Source organism: Cheilinus undulatus, linkage group 6 (genome assembly GCF_018320785.1).
Source record: "Cheilinus undulatus linkage group 6, ASM1832078v1, whole genome shotgun sequence".
NCBI classification, from domain to species: Eukaryota; Metazoa; Chordata; class Actinopteri; order Labriformes; family Labridae; genus Cheilinus; species Cheilinus undulatus.
Genome location: NC_054870.1, coordinates 34,442,870 through 34,463,190, shown reverse-complemented (window position 1 = coordinate 34,463,190; position 20,321 = coordinate 34,442,870). Strand labels below are relative to the sequence as shown.

The window sequence follows — 20,321 nt, the reverse complement described above, 5'->3', positions numbered from 1 at the left end:
CTCCCATCCTCTAACGGCTGCTGCACATTTATTTGGAACAGTGTTTTTGACAGGAACTACTTGTAAATTTACGTAGGTGTCCAGATATCAGAAGTAAATGGACACCAATGGAGTTTCCAGAGCCAATCAGAATCGAGTATTCACCAAGACCATGGTATAATGTCATATAATATATGCATGTAATGCCATATATAAAAATACAGACAAATGCAGACGTTAAAAAGAACAATCCTCAGAAAAGTAATTGCACTTTTGAACAAACCATTGCATCATACACAGTAAATTTACCTGAGTAGATTTTACTCAAATTGAGTAAAATTTTACTCTGAAAAATATAATATTTGGTCCCAGTCTATTTGGAGTAAAATTTACTCTGCTCGTAGAGTAATGTTTTCAGAGTTGTTTTTACTCTTAAAAGTTTTTTTTTTTTTTAACTCTAAATGATGATTACTCCAAAGTGAAAAAAATAAAAACAACTCTACAGCAATTGTACTCATTACAGAGTAATCCAGACCATAGTTTATTCATTATTGAGCTCTTTTTTTTCTCAATGCAGTGTTTCATTTAGTCCTTTTAGAACTGTTTTTCATTCCTTATAGAAATATTTCCACTCATTACGGAACAATTTCTACTCCATATAGAATTGGGTTATGGTTGTGTAGAGCTGTATCTTACTCTAGACTGATCTTCCTCTTTATATAGAGCTACATTTTCCTCTTAATAGACAATTCTGCCTTTCCTCCTATAAATGGCATCACAACAAAAGAGGTGTTTTTGCCTATACATATTAGACATAATGTTCTTATATTACAGAAGCAATTGTGATGAACATATGGCAAGAGCTCAGGAGCAGAACACGAGACAAGGTGGTGAAGTTAAAGAAGTTTATTTTACAACAAAAGTGCAAATGATGGTAAGTGTACTGGCTGGTGGTTGGAAATAGCACCAGCAGAGAGATGGAGACCCTGCAAATAAAGAAGACAAATGGAGTTAGTCAAGGCAAAAAAAAACCTCACTGAAAAATCACTAGATTATCAAAGGTTGAAGAAGAGTTACCTGACCAGAAGCTATTGTACAAATGTGTCTGAAGGTTCACCACCAGGTGAGAAGATCTTGATTGCCAAGGATTATTTGCAATTGAGACACCTAATGAACTGCAGATGTGACCATCCATGAGGGATGGCAGCTGAGTTGAAACTTAAGTGGGTGTGGTTAAAAGTTTTACTCCTGCAGAATCTACTCTGTGTTTTTACTCCAACTCTAGTGGTGGCTGGTAATAAATATACTCAATAAGGAGTTCATTTTACTATTTTGGACTAAAATACTTTTTACTCTGGAAAAATTACTCCCCAGATTTTCCTGTGTACATGTAGACAATCTCTGTAGCAGAATGGCTATGTTACTTAAGTTATGTGAATGTCCATGGTGTTAACCAGAGGTTTATTTTTTAACAGGCAGTCTTAAAGAGCCTAATCAGTTATTTTATCTCAGCATGGTTTGGTAACCTGTCTGTGCCGCCATAATCCAACCTGATGTGATTGATTCAGACCGCACATAAAACAGTAGGAGGTAAAAATCACACATCCCTGGACACTACTTTTGAAGAAGCTTCTCTGAGGCAGGCCAGTTAGATTGTTAGTGATCCATCCCATGTTCTGCATGCAAAGTATGAGGTGATGCCCTGCCCTCTGGCAAGAAGTTCAAAGTGCCCTGTTGTAGACTGATCAGGTTTAAAAATTCATTTATTCCTGTGTCTTTAAAGCTCTGGAATGGTGGCAAATAAGGCAGGGCATGCACTTGACTTTGATTTCTCCTTGCCTTTTATGCACTGGTACTTCAAGAACCGAATGTTATTGAACTTTGTAGAATTTACCTGAATTATTTATTAATACTTAATACCTTATAACAAAACTTCCATGTGTATGGTGTTGAATGTTGGCTTATTTTGTAGCTTATTTCAAATTCATTGTTCACCTTATAAATCATTGAAGTTAAGCTTGAGTCTTGAAATGGTGAAGTGGTTTTAGAAGAGATGTTTTATTTAATCAGTAGCTTATGCCAATCTCTGAGTTGTGATTATATGCAATCAGGGCCCATTTGAGCCTTTATCAGAGGTTTAATTTAATCAGACTTTATTAATGATTGATGTGAGGAACCCCTGCTGCATAAAAATGCAGAATAAAATTGGATAAATTAATATGGATTAAATCTTATACATTAGTGTATATGCACTGAAAATATAATTGATTCTTCATCTCTTCTTCCTCTTCCCACTTTTTTCTCTACACAAATCCAGAGTTGTCTTTAATGAACTGTAACTGGTTTCTCTGCTCTCCCATCTCACAGGCAGTGGACTCAGACCTCTTCTCAAACGTCACGTACCGGATCAAGACTGAATCTGCCAGACAGTTGTTCTCTCTGAACCCTGTCACGGGGGAGTTAGCTGTGCTGCAGACCTTGGACTTCGAGGACTTGGCAGCTATGGGCATGGGGGCCTTTTACACTTTCCAGGTGGAGGCTGTTGACCAAGGAGGCATCATGCCCCCGGGGCAAGCTACCGTCACGGTTCGGATCACGGTAAGAGCCCTCTCAGATAGTCAGTCCACCACAGCCTCTCAGTGGTCATACAATCTATCGTCTTAGTCCCTGAGGAGCTGCAGCTCTGACAGTGAGTCATTAGCAGGGTTTTGCGGGAGTAAAAGCTTTCACAGTCCAAAAGGGGATTGAGACATCCTGTAAAGTATTGCACCTTAGCTCCAATTTTTAACTTTTATTTTAGAGGCTGGCTGGGAACATTTTAAAGACAGATTGCTGTGCAGCTACAGTGGGCATAAGGGGTCAGCGGTGAATGATGTCTGCAGCAAGTGAAGTAATTTAGTAACTTTTTTTCCTCAATATACTTATTTTTTCTTTTTTTTAACAGCAATATGTATATTTTTCCTTGCATTCTATAAAAAATGAGTTGTTGATAACTCTTCGAAGCCCACAGGCTATTTTTGCCATTTTGAGAATATTTTTCTTTTAACAATATAAACCACTCAGGAAATGTTTGGTGCGATTTTTTCAGCACAAGCTCAATTGTATGAAATCAAAACTACTTTCTAACTTTAACTTACTGTATTTCAATCAGGAGAGACTTCATAGAAGTTTAATAATTTATTTTACACATTTTTAATGAAAGAAAGCTGTGCAAAGGATTTGGTGATTACACTCCATCGTGATGATTTCATGTGCTTGAAGGGGTAGTGATGCTAGAAAAAAGATACCCCTCTATAGAGTCTAGACACTAGTGGTCGTGTTGATGAGGGATACAGGATCAGATGAGGAGTAGACTTCTGAGAAGCTGGTGGCTTGAAAGAGGAGACTGAGGTATACAGGATGAGATGAACAGAAGACCTGTGAGGATCTGAATGGAGGTGGCTGGGATGGAGGAGGGTTGCAGCATCCACACAGAATGAGCTGACTATGGAGGAGAGGACGACAAATTTTAAATATGACAGGTGCATGTTGATTGGTCAAACAAGGTTGTGGCAGGATCTGATAAGTTTAATCCTCAAGAGAGTGAACGCCCATAATCATCTGATCTCAAGAGCAGAAAAAGAGAAAGAATTGAAGAAGGGAGGGATATGAACTAGTGGGGATTGATGAATGAGTAGAAACAGTCTTCCTGCTTGAATTTTTGTTGAGCTCCATTAGATTTAGTTGCCAGTGGTGCTGAAGTGTTGTCAACCAGTTTTCAACTGTTTAGGCTCAACTTGAGGCAGTTTTTGTGGCACCTGGAACATGACTTCTCTTCAGTAGGACACTCGTATACCTGGGACTTCAAGGGAGCTAGCTCAGCTTGGGATTGCTATCACTGCCTTGTCAGAGGAAAGATGCCCTGGCACTAGCAAGTCTAGTGTGGGTGGATAACCTACTACTGGTCTGGCCTCACTAAGGGGGTGGCACTGGTGATTTTGAGCCGAATGCCCCCCTTTGTATAGTAAGGCATGTCAACGAGCGTTTAATGCATTCAAGATATACTCATTCATTAGGCTCTGACTTATTAGTAGCACTCTATGCCCAAAAAGGAGTGAGTGAACCCCCTGAAAAGGACACTTCTACTTCAGGTTCAGCTTGGTGGTCCCTGGGGATGATGCCTTGGTCATTCTTGGTTACTTTATTGCTACCACTGGCACTGACAGGGAGGGCTACGAAGCATGTGTTGGTCCAGACAGCTCTGGAAAGTGAGATGATGCCCCTTGACTTTGCCAGCATTGGGAGCATTAGGATTGCTGGATCATGGTTCCAAAGACCTGATATTTGGTGCTGGACTTGGTTTTCCAGTGATGACATTACAAAGAAGGAGACTGACCATGAGCTTGTAGGTGGACTCTGGAAACTGCTCAGGGACTGCAGGGTTTGCCTTGGGGAGCTGGATGTTGCACAGGTGTTTGTGGCTGGGCTTGAAGCAACTCTTGGGACACCAGATGCCTCTTGTGCTCCTGAATCTATCAGGGGGAACTTCAAGTCCAGTACCCTGGCTGCTGCCGGTGAATGTATCCCAGAATTAGAAGAATTAGAAGAACCCCTGATATATTTGCATTGTAAAACACACTTTGGCCTCTGGACCTTTTTGTCCAGGATACAGAGAAATTGAAGGATAAGTGTTTGCACTGAGAACATGGTTATAATCCAGATCTAAGTGACTCATTAGCTTTGTGACAGCATTTGTGTCAGGTTTTTTTCAGCAGCTTGAATTCCCTTTTGCAGCCTTTCAAAAGATTAACAGCTGAATCCTAAAGAAAGGATTAGACACTCAGTGTTGTGATACTATTCATGTGTTTATGTGTGGGTTCTTTTGTGTAATTATGGCTGTGTTTCTGCTCTCTGAGTAATATCGTACATTCACATTTATCTCTGCGCATGAATTCAGTCCACCCCTGGGGACAGCCTCAAAGCCTGTAGAATTAGACTCTGTATACTGCACCAACGAGAGAAAAAGCTTAAGCTTATTCGAGCAGGCATCACCACATGGCCGTCCAACCTGTAGAGTGAGTTTGTCCTCTGATAAGGACAAGCTTTGTTGCAGTGTTCGTGCTGTCACCCCAGAACTGTGTTTGATAGGATAAGGCATTGCGCAGCCTCTGATATCAAACCCCTGTCTGTTATGTGAAACGGCAGACATGAATTAGAATGAGCCTAATGGATTCACACAAGCTTCTCGGGGAGTAAAGATATAGCTGATTCCACTGATTCCACCTCCTTTCTCATACAGCTTCCCTGGAGGATTATTTGAAGTCACTTGTGTTTGATTTTCCCTTGTATGGTTTTGTTGTTGTCTCTTTTGTCGGATGGCTCACAGTGATGGATTGAGTGTCCTGGGTGTCTTATTTTTCCAAATGACTCACCCAAACTTTTGCTTCTATTCCTGTATTTTACAAATGTACCACAAACGCCCTCTGTGTGTCTGAATGAAGACGAGTGTGAATGCAGAAAAGGCGCTGTTTCTGTGCATACATATGCTCTTACATGTTCCAGCCTTTACGTGTTCGTGTCTTTGCATGCTTCTCATAAACACTCAAAGATGTGTTTTGTAGTTCGGTGCAAGAACTGGATCACAGCTTTTCAAAGAGGAAACACTAAACCTGTATGTGGATCAAAGCGAGGCTGCCCTGCACCGCTGAGTTTAGAGCAGCCATGCTGTTGCCCATGGCTCAGTCAAAACAGGGGAAAGTAAAAAGAAAAGTCAAGTGAAGGGAAGATCAGGCTCCAGTGGTTATACTACAGAGCTAAGCTATTCCTGAGAGATATTTGAATGACTGAGTTTTTCATTCTCACAAAACAAAGCAAGGGCTGCACAGTTAACAAGATTTCTTTTTTCTGCTGGCTAGAAAATGGTAGAGCTCTGCTGTGCATTACTTACATGGTGGTGATGATTAAAAGAAGTGGTAGTGTTATGTTCCGAATGTTTTCTTGGTGGCACAATGCCACTGAATCCCAACTATCTGTTTTATCATTCTTAAAGGGATTCATGTAGAACCATGAAGCCTCACATAAAGCCTGGTGTGTTGTAAGAGGCTATGTGAGGATTTGATTTTCATATTCTTTTATGAAAATCTGGCCGCCTAACACTACATAAGTTAGCTGTTAGCCCTCTAACACAGTCCATTAAAGTGGATTTCTTACTAAGGCTGGACAATTCTGGGAAAACCTTGCATTGCAGCTTTTCTTTTTGCAATTTGTATTAAGATGTTTTGTTAGTTTGTGTTTGTGTAAGATATTTTTTCAGTTTCAAATATAGCTCTAAAGCTGTCTGACCGCAGCTCTAACTCACTCAGTATAAGGTAGGGTAGGAGTATTAATGCTAATAGGTAGTTGTGGTTTACAGTGAGGGAGTCAGCTTTCTTTCACTCATCGTGCTCAGTAAGACCGGGCAATTAATATAGGTTCTGTGTAAAAAAAAAATTAAGATAAATTTGTTGATGATTTGGGTTTTTGGAGGTTTCCCCAATACATTTCCATATGTCCCAGTCAAGTGGGTGCAGCTCTAACAGGTGTTCAAGATCTTTCGTCCACACTCTTTCAATACTCAAAGGTTTATATGAAGAGATGTTTAGCAATGTGTATAGTTTAGATACTAAACACTTAGTTTGTCCTTGAATGTTCAAAATAGAGTGTAGGCGATGTGTTTTGAGCGGTTCATTCCATGGAACACCGTAAGCTTTGAGGGAAGCTCGTAACTGAAGATAGAGAAAAAAACGATGATCCAGGTAAATCATATTAGTTACGAATATCATTAAATGCTTTCAGTCCATTCTGATCAAAGATATCTGCCAGTTTGTATATACCTTAAGAAGACCATGTTTGCAATGAAAAAGGAATTCCCCCAGTGAGTAAAGAGTAGTTATTGAATCTTGGGCTGTGAAGATGCCAATTAAGAGTTGTTTTAGACTCCTCTACATTCCGCCAAGTCAACAGTAAGAATGATACAATTAGGCCAAGGCGTAGTTTTGACTGTCTAAGGGAAATATTTGAGTAAACCAGATCTTCTAGTCTATGTGGTCGTGCAAGATTTACCTCAATATATTTCCAAGATACTTCTGCCTCTGGGTTGAACCAGGTAGAGAGAGGTCTTAAAACAAAAGACTAAAAATAATTAAAAATTGGCATTGAGAGACCACCCTTTGATTTATCTCTTTGTATTGTGGACATCTTGACCCGGGGGTGTTTCCCGCTCCAAATGAATTTAGAGATTAAAGAATTGATTCTATTCCATTCTCTTTGTATCTTTGTTAACTGTGCTGCTGACTATCCTGGCCAGGACAATCTTGAAAAAGAGATTTTTAATCTCAATGAGGTTTGAAGGTTAAATAAAACTAGAATCAATGTAATAAAGCACCTTTTTTTTCTCTATAATCGATTGCAAAAATCATTCTTTCCGTAGTTTTTGACACGCCTGTTGTGCATGAGTCATGTGTGGAGCATCTAGAGAGTTGAAGTCTCACCTTATTTTCTAAGCCCACCGCACACAGTTTTCAGCCAAAATAAACAAGACAAAAAAAAATCACAGTCCTGGTTTTCATAAAACGACACAGTAGTGGAAGTATGACGTAGTTTAGATCAGTGACTTATATTGCACAGACTTGAATGTGGCTATTATATATGTGCACATTACCATCATGGTTCTGAAACAAGGTAACATTTAGCCCTAATTCCTGTGCTAACACTTATCAAAGAAGCCAATTACAGGGGGAAATTTCTGAAAGCAATAATCTCAACCAACCTTTTTGTTACTCTATAATCATGTAAAATGTACTGTTTACCAAACAAAGATATTTGGCTCAAGATATTGGCTTGTTGGTCAGATTCCAACCTTAGATAGACGTGAGATTTTGCCAGTTCTAGCTGTAGTGCACCAACATCAGAATTACATCAGTGCACACCTTTCAATTCATTTATACTGCCATTCATGTCTCTCTTAATTACTCACCTACATTTAGCGCTTGGAAACTTAATGAAAATCAGTGACTAGTTATTGACCCTTCGTACTGCAAACACCTGTTGTCAATATTGTTAATATTACTTGTCTGATTGCTTAAAATAGCAAATAGAGACAATGTACATTTAGCCTGACTTTCCCTTTTTGGTCTTGACTTGTTGGAAATGTAATGGATTCCTGAGTTGTTGTGTTTTTAATGGGTGAACTGAGCTGTGAGCTTGTGGGACAGGTTGGGGCGGCCCAACCTGTGCCCTAGCAGCCACCCTGAGTTCAGCCCTCTGTAACCAGAGCCACCTCTGCACTGATCTGCATCCATACCTGCTCTAGCAGCCACCCTCCACAGGCTAAGACTTGGCTCTCTGTCCTCTTCTTTGGCCAGTGTCCCTTGGCTCCTCATACTTTGCTCCATTGCACTCGTAGGCTTCCTCCATCCTCTCTTCCCATGGCACTGTGAGCTTAAGCTTGAGTAAATGCTTTGATGATTCTGACCACAGCATGATGTCCAGCTGCAGCAAGGTCTTGAGGATGTGAGGAGGAAACTGCAGCTGCTGACCAAGGATCACTCTCAACGTCTAGTCCTTGGCAGTGAAGAGCCGTCGCCTTGAGGTGCTCATGACGGAGCAGATGGTGTTCCTGATGGGACCCATCTTTGGGCTATAGTTAAGAATTTTGCAGATGTTCTCGGCAATTGTGTGTTTGAAGTGGTTGCGCTGACACCGATAGCCTTTGTGAGATAGCGCTCTGGGGCAGCAGATGTGTTCCAGAGAGCCAATTTTGTCACAGATGGGACAGGATGATCACACTGCGGGACCCCAGCAGTGTACACTGGATGGACAAGGCAAGACATGTAAACAGCGTGGAGGAAGAACTGGATACTGTGTGTATCATATCAAGCAAACATATGCTCCATCACCTTCTCCTACTTGGTCCAAGCTCCTTGCTCTCTACCACTGCTCTGGAACATGATTACACAACATCAGAGATGCAATGCAGATAAAAGAACAGACTAAAATGGTTCTGAGAGGGCACATATACGATGAAAAAAGATTTTTTTAAAAGATGATTCATGCAACAACACTTCAGTGGAGTGCAAGTGTAAAAATATGGAGGTGGAAATTAGCATAATAGCTTAAACTCCATTACCTCGAGATTTCCAGGGTGAATAAAACTTGTCTTAAGAGTATGTTGCCTGTAACCATGAACAGGCTGAACAAAGTGAACATAGGTTAATGTGTATCCTTATTTCTAGAGAGAAAGAAACCCAAACTGGTAAAATGCCATCAATTATGAAACACTGATATTACTACAGTTGCAGCATTATTATGCTGTCACATTGTGAATGAAAGCTGTGATTAATAACTCATAGCTTAACGCATAGAAGGGAGATGCAGAAAAAAAAAACAAAGAGCTTATTGGTTTAATTTATACATACAAGCTTTAATCAGCCTGCCTCTGTACTATGGGTGTTCATATTTTCACCAGCCAGAGTAATGTTTTATATATTAGCAGAATATTTACATGAGTAATGTTGTGAGTAAATGATGTGTTAATACGTGATCATATTGGGTTCAACTGCACAGTTGATAGAGAACATGCCCCGGGCGTGGAGGATTGCTGCAGTAGGAAAATTTGCCTGAATCCTCAATAAGTTGCTGGAAGTTTTGGCACGAATCAAACAGAGCAGCAGCTGCAAAATCTGCACTGCCAGAATACTCATCTTTAAGCATAATGACAGTTCAGCAGAATTATTACAAAACTATAGAAAACTTTTGAAAGGGCAATTTAACATATGAGGTCAGTAGTAAGTGTTTTAGCCAGAGGAAATGCTGGTCATCATGATCTTTTAATGAGAAACCAGTCATAGGGCCAGATCAGAAGTTAGGCCATACATCATTTCAGACAAGGTTGTTTGTTCTACATTATTTACTCAATTTTCAGGATAAAGCTTTTTTCGGGCAAATGTATGCTATATGTAGTGTAAAAACTACTATTTAAAAGACCGCATATTAAAACAAGGTCAGTTTTAATCATGTTGGGACCCCTGAATGAAGTAAGCCCTGCTATAGAAACATATTAAAGCTCTAAAAGTTTGTTATTCTAGCTCTTCTGGTTTTACAATATAATCTGTGAAATGTTGAATAAGGTCCAGCATTTGGTGAAATCCTGCACAACTGTTGTTACCAAGTCCCATTAGTAGCTCTCCAGCTTTGTGTATATGGGCCCAAAATTTACATATTTGCTGCACCAAGTAACATGGGATCTCATTTTCCTCTGGTTTCCAGAGAAGTTTTCCCCGCCTGTTGATTCTTCATGTGCAGAAGTTCTCCCTATGTTTACTCCTGTCTGTTATACTCACCTGTATCCAAAGTGACTTGTTGGTTTGCTAAAACAGAGTGAGTTGGAGATGGAAAAAAGAAGTAATAAGAATTGGACTGTAGAGCATACAGTTAACCTAACATTGCCCCCCCTTCCCTTTTTCCCCTCAAAATTATTTCAATGACATGGTACAAATGCTCCTCTAACCAGTGTCACCTTAAAGGACTCGAGCTGACTGGCATCTTCTGTGGTTAATACAGGTGCGTCTCAAAAAAAGAGGAAGATGAGAGACAATAGACTCAACATTACAGATGAGGTGAAGGCTGCTGTCAGAGCCACCTGGGCTTCATAACAACCCCAGCAGCGGCACAGACTCATTGGCTCCATGCCACATGGCGTAGATGCAGTTATTCATGCTAAATGAGCTCCTACCAAGTACTGAGTGCATAAATGAGCATCATTTCTGTACTATGAATCCTTTTTTGGACTGTTTCTTATTATGATATCGTAATATTTTAAAATGGTGATTTTTTGTGAGCTGTAAGCCGTAATCATCGAGAACAGAACAAAAAAGTCATGAAATCTTTCACTTTGTGATGATGAATCTAGAATACATGAAAGTTTCTTTTCTTGAACTTTTTCATGGTGTTTCATTTTTTTAAATGCATGTGTATAAAAAGTCAAAAACCTCATCTGTTGCTTTATTCATATCATATTTTGACCAAAGCACAGCATAGATGTTTTATTTAGACAACAAGAGGCTGTGTGTCTCATACAGACTCAATTAAAGAATAATGAACTGTCCCTTTAATTCGACCCCTGTAATCATGCCATTAAAAGGAAAGATGTGGCACCCTATCTTTTATAAGCTGATCAGTAGGAATGTAAAAGAGCATGTATTCCTGTGATGACCTATAACCTGAATGTATTTTCTTTAATAAAATCAGTTACAAATATTACTAATACATCTTGATTAATAAATGCTATTTCTTTTTTGTTTTTTAGGATATGAATGACTTCTCTCCCATCTTTAGCCAAGACCTGTATAAGGGCCTGGTGGCCCCAAATGCAGAGAAAGGAACCGTCATCACCACTGTTTTTGCTACAGACCAGGATCCACCAGTGAGTATAAAGAATTCATTTGTTAGACTTTGAAAAGGAGTTAACAGTATATATAGAATATACCACATTGGTGCCTAATATTTCAAGCCTGTGAAGCATGTTGACTCCATATGCTTTTTTTAATAAGGGTAGCAGGGATAAAAGCCTTGCGTCATTTAGACCTCCTTGCTGCATAGTGCTCTCAGAACATCAGCCAATTTCAGCTGTAGCATTTGACACGATGCATTTTAAAGATGTTTTCAGGACGTTGCTGCTCTCATTAGAGCTACAGTGCCGTGTGTGTTTATTGTAAGCGGCTCTTGTTTAGCTTCTTCACTTTTATGAGTCATCTACCAGTAGCCTCCGACAGAGTTGTGTTTCCTCAGACTCCTTCACGATATGTGAGCAGAATCTCCTGGGACTGGAGCTATGAAGATTGTTCTTTTTATACGGGGAGGCGGGCGGGCGGGCAGGGGGGGGGGCTGCAAAACAAGGCACAAAAATTACACAATGCAGGAGAGAAATGGTGACACCCTTTTGAGACTGTATTGTTAAGAGGCGATGCACAGGAGAAATGAAAAATAAAAGCTTTCTCTGCCTGTGTGGGGATTCATTACATGACTTTTTTAGTACCTTGTTTTAAGTGTGTCAGGAGAGTTGCATGTATATTTAGGATAGTGCAGGTTCCGAGAATGTTTGCCTCCACGTCATTCACCCCAGCTGAACTTGCTTTATTGGCACTGCCACCCACCTTAATATTTTATCACACTTGGTGAGTCAGCAGTCTACTCGCTCACATCCCTCTTTTTTCTAAGCTTCAATTTTTTCTTTGTAAAGACTTCCCCAAGACTGCCTGTTCTCCTATGACATGAGAGTCTTTTTTGTTTGAAAATCAAAGAGAATAGAAATCTGACCTCTCTGCCTTTCTTTTATAGCTTCCAGCTCTGGATGTAGTTTTTTTTTTCCTGAAAAGTCCTATATGGCCGGACTCTGCTTGTTATCATGGCCCTCCTGCTGTGGCTGGGATCTCACCAGAGTTTGCCGAGTGAGCTCTGGTACCCTTTGCAGCACATAAAAGCTGCAGAGGGATATGGAAGCTTGTCAGTCCCTGCTGTGGGTCGTAAAACATCTCCGGAGCGGCACAATGACTGTCGAATGTCTCACTTTGCTTCTCAAAGGGAGACACTCTTCTCCCTCTTCTTGCTTTCCTATACTTCTTCCACCCCCAGCACCTCACTGTCTCTAAACCCTCTTTTTTATTCTGAGCTGTTGCCTTTTCCCCGCATACAACGGATTTAAAACTAAACCATGCAGCAGTGATGAACTGCACATAATAGGTAGTAGCACATCATTACGTTGAAATCAGCACAGTAGCAGGAAGTGAATCATGGGAGTGACGGTGCACAGTGGTTTGACAGACAGAGGGATTAGATTTCCTAACAGGAGCCAGATAACTCAGTCTCTTATTGACCTGGATTTGGGAGCTCAAAGCATTTTATTGACAGGATGCCTGTCATAGACACCTGTGATGGAACAGAGCTTAGCATAGTGCTTGTTAAATATACACACAATGCTGTGCACACACACTCTCTGTATGCCTCAAAAACCTGCAAACACAAAGACAGACTAGGAGAAAGACACCCAGTCTGACTTCTCATGCTGATGTGACAAACATACTTTGCTATAACCTGACACCCCAGATCGACTGTTTCACATATACGTTGCATTCCTCCTATCATACTGCATAGGATATTTCACATTCATGCATACTAAGCGTTTGGGAAGGGCATGTTGTATAACATTTATGACAGGCCAATCAGAGGTAGTAGGCATGTGCAGGCTGCGATAGTAACCTGGGCATGGAAAACAGGTGATGTAGTAGTTTACAAATGATGGAGCTTGTTGGTGGATGTTCATACCGAGGCGGGTCAAGAACAGTGCAAAAACATCTTCTCCAGCAAGAAAGCACTCAGTGTGGTTCTTTGCTCAAGTTTTCATAAAGAGTTGTGGTCTATTTTTGATAAAACTCTCACTATTCTGTAGCTATTTCTGAGTTGAATGCTACGCCAGTGGCAACCATTCCATTGGCTTCTAGTATGACAAAACCCCACCCCTAGCTACCGTCTCGTTCTCCTCAAATTACACTTTTCAACACTTTTCAAAGCTGGAGAGCTGTTGTCTCTACTGCCGTGTTGACTGTCACACTCCACGCCTCCTCACTGCTTCTACTAAACATTAGGGCTGGGCAGTTAATCACAAATTAGATTAAATTGCAACATGGCCTGCAGCAATTAACTAATCCCAGAGTTTGCAAATTTCTTTAACTTGAAAATTTTCAAAAAAGCAGTTTAATACATTCATTTTTCGCAGCAGCATTCAAGTGTCATTTTTTTAAAATGGTTTTCTAAAGTCCTCCATTCCATGTATTATGTATGTATTGTTTGAGTCAAAATGAGCAACATAAAAATGGTAATCCCCTTCAAGAAGCTGCAGCGAGAATGATGCACTCTTGAGTTATATCTTGGAATTGTAGTGTTTTTTTCACAATGAAGTTGACAACATATGTTGAAACCTATGAAAACAAAGAAGGTGGATGGTCTAGGGCACCTTTGAGGTTAAAAAGGAAACCTCAGTCTCAACTACAACTGCTGGCTAGCTTAAAAGCTTACAACAACTGCCAGTAACTGCCATGAAGCACTACCTGATCAACAGGAGACTACTGAATGCTACTTACTGAGATAGCATGGGGCGGCACGTATGAATACAGCGGCCTGGCACTCCATCACTAGCAGCAGAACAAAGCCCTACACTTACACCAGAACTGACAGCGTGCCCACGGAGTTTACATCTTTCCTGATGGAGATCATCCAGAGAATGGGGCGCTCGGAGACCGGCATTGAGGGAGAAGGCGGAAGTGGGGAAAACAAGCTGGGCTAGGCTAAGAGCAGCCCCACACAAACCTGTCGTACCAAGCTTTTTTCTCCCGGGTGCCTGCTACTTTCTTTGTGTTTTACAATGCAGTGACAAGAAACGACTATCTATCTATCTATCTATCTATCTATCTATCTATCTATCTATCTATCTATCTATAGTGCAAGGGGTATCAAATTTGCAATATGAGCAGAAATAACGACTTCATTCTATCTAATGTTGAAGAAGCTTAGCATTAGTTCATACCCCCAACTGCAGTGAGCTTATAGCCAGCTTCACCTTCCCCACCTCAACCGCCTCCTTTATTGCTTAAAGCTTGTTTCACCCCCATATTTAGATTCAAGCTGCTGTGGATTAATTGTTTCTAAAACAACTTCTTTGTTTTCAGTGCACATTGTCATTTATGTGTCTATTTATAAGGGGGTTTCTAGCCATCTGCTCCCTGGAAAGTCAAAGCAGCTGCTTGACTAACCCAGTGAACATCTTTAAAGCAGAGCCTTCTCCACCCAGTTAAAATTTATTTCCATTTTGCAATAAAATGATTAAATTTATTATGAGTGTTCCTGGCTGATTGTAGGTTATGATATAGAATGATTTATTGCTTGAATTTGTTGAAAATTGCATAAGTTGAGGAACCTAATAAGAATCACATATTAAATCTATTGCAATATTGGGAAAAAAATTAGATTATTTTTTCAAATCTTTCAGCCCTACTAAACATGTACATACCGCATCTTACACCAGCGTTGAGCTTATTTTTAAGGACATGAACAGCCAGTGCATTAAACTGTTGCTGGGGATACGTGGCAGACAGGAGGAGCCCTCTCAGTTAAGAGCCACCTACACTGCTTACTTCTTCTAAACTGAGGAGTGTTTTCGGGGCGAAAAACTGTCCTTGTAAGATGTTTTTACTAAACAATGAACCAATCTCACACATAGATGGGCGAAAGTCATCAGAAGGTTCTGGGATCACTCACAGTGTGAACCAAGAATGCTGCCTTGAACAGCTTTTCTTGCTCATTATGTGACATTAATCCAAAGTATTCATCATTTATTCATCAAAATCCTAATCTTTACTGGTCCAAAATATAAATGTCACACTCGTGGGTCTTAGTTCTTTCCTAAACCTGGCTCTTCCAAAAAAAAATAGATAAATAAAAAATATACGTGGACATGCCAGTGTTACATTTTTAGAGCCTTGCACCATCTTGTTCTTTTTGTCCCAGTACTTTTCAGTGAAAGAAAATTACATTTGTGCCTTTGAAAAAGTGATGCCATTGAATTTTGAAAGATGCTTTTCTTTCCTGTCAGTGCACCTGGAACCCATAACAGGATTGTTAGTATCGCCTGTAAGAGAAGCCATAACCATGGAGACAAATGTTCCTGTTCAGAAGTTTGATTGAGTCTTTTTTGTGTCTGAAAGTCAGAGTTCCTTTTTTATGTGCCATTGTTCCTCACAGCATAGGACTGTTACCCCTTTTAGATATTCTTATTTCAGCAGCAGCCTTTTCACTAATTTACAAATCAGATGAGGAATTAATCATAATGCAACCCCATATAATTAAGCTGTATTATTGTGTTAGCCTGGCTGTTTAAGGCTGTCGTTTGTGTGTCTCTAAAGCATCACTCCGTGCGCTAAGTGCATCTGAGTTTTGTTTAATTCATAAAGCGGCTATTTTATACTAAAGAGAATTGGATTATTATATAAAAGGAAGCTGTTGGTTGCCGTTAGAATGAAAGATTCTTTGCTAAAGTACTGTAAGTCGAGGGTTTTGTTGCTCGCCTGAATTGTTAATGGCACAGTGAGTTCACTCCAGAGGCTGACATAAAACATTCATAGTCTGTGAGTAGAATGCCTGACAAGAGAGGTGTTGTACCACTGAAAATATCTGGAGACTAAGGCGGCCTAAGATGTAACTGTATCTGTCCTATAGTCAGAGTTGAATGGGATTGGTTGCAGCTGATGCTTTATTCTCAATGGGTGTGAAGTTTCTCACGGGTGAACAGAGATGGATGTATTTGTGTATTAACTTGATGGTAAAGCATGTAGGAAACACCCATGAAACAGCTAAAAAATTAGCATTGTTACAGCTGAAATTTTGTCCAAGGATTTAACGTATTGTACTAGATGCTAAGAAAAGAAATCAAGAGATACTTTATTTCTCTTTTTTTTAATTTTATTTTAGCTATAGTCTTTGATAGTATTGGTAAAATGTGTACAAAAGTGAATAAACAGATTTTTTTTTAATTTTATGTGTAATTTTTTTTTTATTTTAATGTACACATTCCAAATTTGATACCAGTTCACAAAAAAGTTGGGACAGGGACAAGAAAAAGGTTTGTGACTGCGAGGGCAAACTGTCTAAAAGTTACCACAGCTTTCCTCAGTGTGCACCTGCAAGCAATTTAGAAAATCAACCTTGAATGCCGTTGACCTTCAATCATTCAGATGGCAGGAATCCATTATCGTTTTGTGGTGGATATAACCTGAGCTCCAGAACACTTCAGAAAACCATTGTCGCTTTACAAAGTATTTAGCTGGATCTACAAATGTTAGTTTAGACTCTACCAAACAATGTGAAATGCTTAAATCAACAAGCGCCACTGACTCTCTGGGCACAAGCTTATTGGAGATGGACTGACCTGAAGTAGAAAATATGTTGTGATCTGATGAATCCATATTTGAATTTTCTTTTTAATTGATGTCTGTTGAGTCTTCCAGGCCAAAATTTCCACATACACTGGCTGTGCCGCTCTCTGCAGCGCCACATCTTTGCTCCACATCTTCGCTCCACCCGAAGATGAGCGACCTTGCACACTTGAAGCATGTCTATGGTGCTACATAGTGCAGAGTAGCCTTGAGCAACTTGAGACAGGTTTGAGATACCATGGCTTCGAAGTAGAAGTGTGTGTGTGTGTGTACTAGACTGGCCTGCATGCAGTCCAGACCTGTCTCCTTTGTAAATGTATGGCACACTATGAAGCACAAAAAAGACAACAACAGAAATCCTGTGCTGTTAAGGAACTATAAATGTACATAAAGCAAGAATGGGGAAGAATTCCACTTAAATTCTTTAACAATTATTGTCTTTAGTTGTAAGATGCATACAGAGGGCTATAAGAAGAAAAGGTGATATAACACAGTGGTAAACATGATCTATTCCAGAGTTTCTGCTAGACTTTTTGTCTCTGGCCAAACTGACCATTAGTCCTCAAGAATTTCAATCATTAAGAGCAACTACCGGACATTTACTTTGACATTGTTTTGCTTCATTTATAACAGCAGCAAAATTCATAAATCAGAAACCCTGTGATACAGCTTCATGTCTGTGCTAATGCGAGATGGGGGACACAGCTTTCTTCTTAAACCTGGCCCAAAACCTAGACAGTAGAAACCGAGTCAACAGTAAACCTGTGTTATTGTTACCCTGTTATTATAGCCTGTTAGACATATATTACATATGACCAGACCTTAGAAATGACTCTACAAAGAAAGCCCTAACCCAGTATATGCCTAGGTTTAAAACAAAGCTCTTAGCTATAAGTAAGCCTGTTTGCACATTTGCCACTCCCAATAACGTTTTATTAACTAGACACTACCTTAAAACTCTACATTAAAAATGAAAAAAATGAGTCTTACCGTCAGTTGTCCCATATTAGTCCTTATGATGATTTCAACTATAACTGCTGCATTAACAGTAAGTCCAACAGTCCTGGTTTATTTGGAATAGTTACGAGGAAAGACAAGAGCATTTACTGTTGATAGTTCAGTACAGTCCTCCTCTCATCCATTGCTTATCTTAAATTTCTGCTGCTAATCAGCCAGGACTACCCGAGCATGAACAACCAGCCACAGGGAAGAAAGATGGAACCCTCGCTATCAGCCCCAAGCAGTCCATGCTGTTCTTCATGACGTGATTCTGTGTTGAATACAGTTCCACTTTATTTGAGAACTGTCATAGGTAGATTTACACACTCATCGAAGTCCACTACAGCTCTGCTTGTTGTCTTGGCTGCCACATCGATGTTAAGCCGCTCAGCTGTCTGCAGTCCCCTTTGTTTCAGCTTCTTCAACACCTGCACTAATGACTAATTCAAAATCCTTCTATACCGCTGATTTTATTTCACTTTTGTTTATGCAGGAAAAGTTCGTTGACAATAAAAATCTTTTTAAGAGTGTCTAGGCCAGAATTTCCCTGCATAGTTTTCAGTAGGTCTAAACTTACCCAGAGATTGGCTTTGTTGATCTCATGAATAATCTTGCACCTAAGTTAGCCATGTATTTGCTGAGATGAAACTTAGAGTTCATATTAAAGGATTCTTGCACCATATCTATTGGGTAACACAATATGAAATATATTCTTATTCACTAAGTACATATCTGTTGAACTGCGTGTTTCTCCAGCCAGACTTTTAGACTGTTAACATTTCTATCCGCTGAATTTCCGCCTGTGAAACCGACCAAAGACTGGGAAATGCCAGCTAACGGACACTTAGTTCTGTCCCAAGTTTTTTAGGATGTAAGCATCAAAACCAGTGTGTTTAATTCCAAGGAAATAGTTTACCAGTTTGATCACTATCGTATCTCTGTGCTGTTGTTCAAATTAGATTAAGGTTAGAAAGAATAGCTGTTCTCTTTATTTGGATATGAACTTGTGATCTCATGGTCAGTGTACTCTGTGCTGAGCTGAACTGTGCTATGCTACGCTCTGTTTCAGTAACTGACCCTGTAGGCGAGGCTGTTTGGTCAGAACAAAGAGAGAAGGCTGCTGACTGGACTCTGTGGGAATTATGGATGTCTCTTGCTAACCCATTATACCAGCCGTCCTTATCTATATGTAATTTTTCACTCAACTTGGAAGTAAAGTGGTTTTGACATTTCAAATTGTGCAGTTTTGTCTAAAAAAAGAACAGATCACAGTGTTATATCAGTGGTGAGGGACATGTCTTTGAATATTCCGTAATGTTGTCTATATTTGTCCTTTTATTTTTGAAGTAAAACATGAAAACACAACTGTCTAGACACAGCAAAGCACTTTAACTTTGTTCTCTGGCAGCCCAGCATTGGTCCTGTCAGAGAGGCCACTGTATTAGAGTTTTTAGTCTTAGATGTTTTCTTATTTATGAACCTGTCCTAACATCTTTTCCATTACATGTTAGAAAACAACTTGAAGAGCTTTTAGAGATGAGACTCTTCTTTTTCTAAGATTCCCCTCAGTGAATTCACTGCAATAGTTTTGTACCCTCTTAGAGACACATTTGTGTTACTAAGCCTCCCCGGGGATCTACTTCTACTACAGGATTTTACCTCTCTCTAGCCCCAGGTTTTACCCAATCCCCCTGGGAGTAAAATCAACTCAGGCGAGGCAGCAGACTTTCAAAAAGCTTATTAAAAATCAGACTGAATTGGAGGTCCAAAGGGATGAAACTGGAACAAGATAAGCTATAGAGATGATTAGTAATCAGGAGCCGTGATTAATCTTAATCAAAGGGTCATATTTAAGTCCAGGCTCTCACTAATGAATCTAAGCATGTTCCTCTGGAGACCTAAGAGGGAGTTTAATGGATAAGTTTTTTATTCCTAATCAAAGGGAAGAGGTCTGAATCACTGAATAACATTAGATTTATGTTAGACTGTCTGATGAGGAGATTGTATTATACAGCATTAAAGCAGCAGCCTGGAAGATGTCAGTTTCAATCTTTTTTGTGACAAATACATGTCATGTGCAGGTGAGATTTTTGGTCTTCAGTCCGACAGAGATCCAATCTTGGATTTCCCCCAGACACTGAATTGAATGTATTTCATTTGACAGAAACAATGAAATTTAACAAAGTTTCATTACAAAGTCAGGGAAGTGGATGCTTCTCTTTTCTGGCATTATATATTCTTGTTTTGTTTTGTTTTATATTAATTCATGTTTTTTATATTACTTTTCTTCTTTTATATTTTCTTATTCTGAAGATCCCATTTTGGTATGGCTTGGTATGCTGA

The 20,321-nt window shown here is 39.7% G+C and overlaps 1 protein-coding gene across 1 annotated transcript in view; it reads left to right on the top strand.

Moving 5' to 3' along the window:
- Positions 1-20,321, top strand: part of pcdh15a (protocadherin-related 15a) — a 340,713-nt gene that overhangs the window by 219,990 nt on the left and 100,402 nt on the right. Inside the window, exons 21-22 of the mRNA XM_041789646.1 lie at positions 2,347-2,577; positions 11,303-11,419. Coding sequence (XP_041645580.1) covers positions 2,347-2,577; positions 11,303-11,419 — 348 coding nt within the window. The remainder of the gene's footprint in view (positions 1-2,346; positions 2,578-11,302; positions 11,420-20,321) is intronic.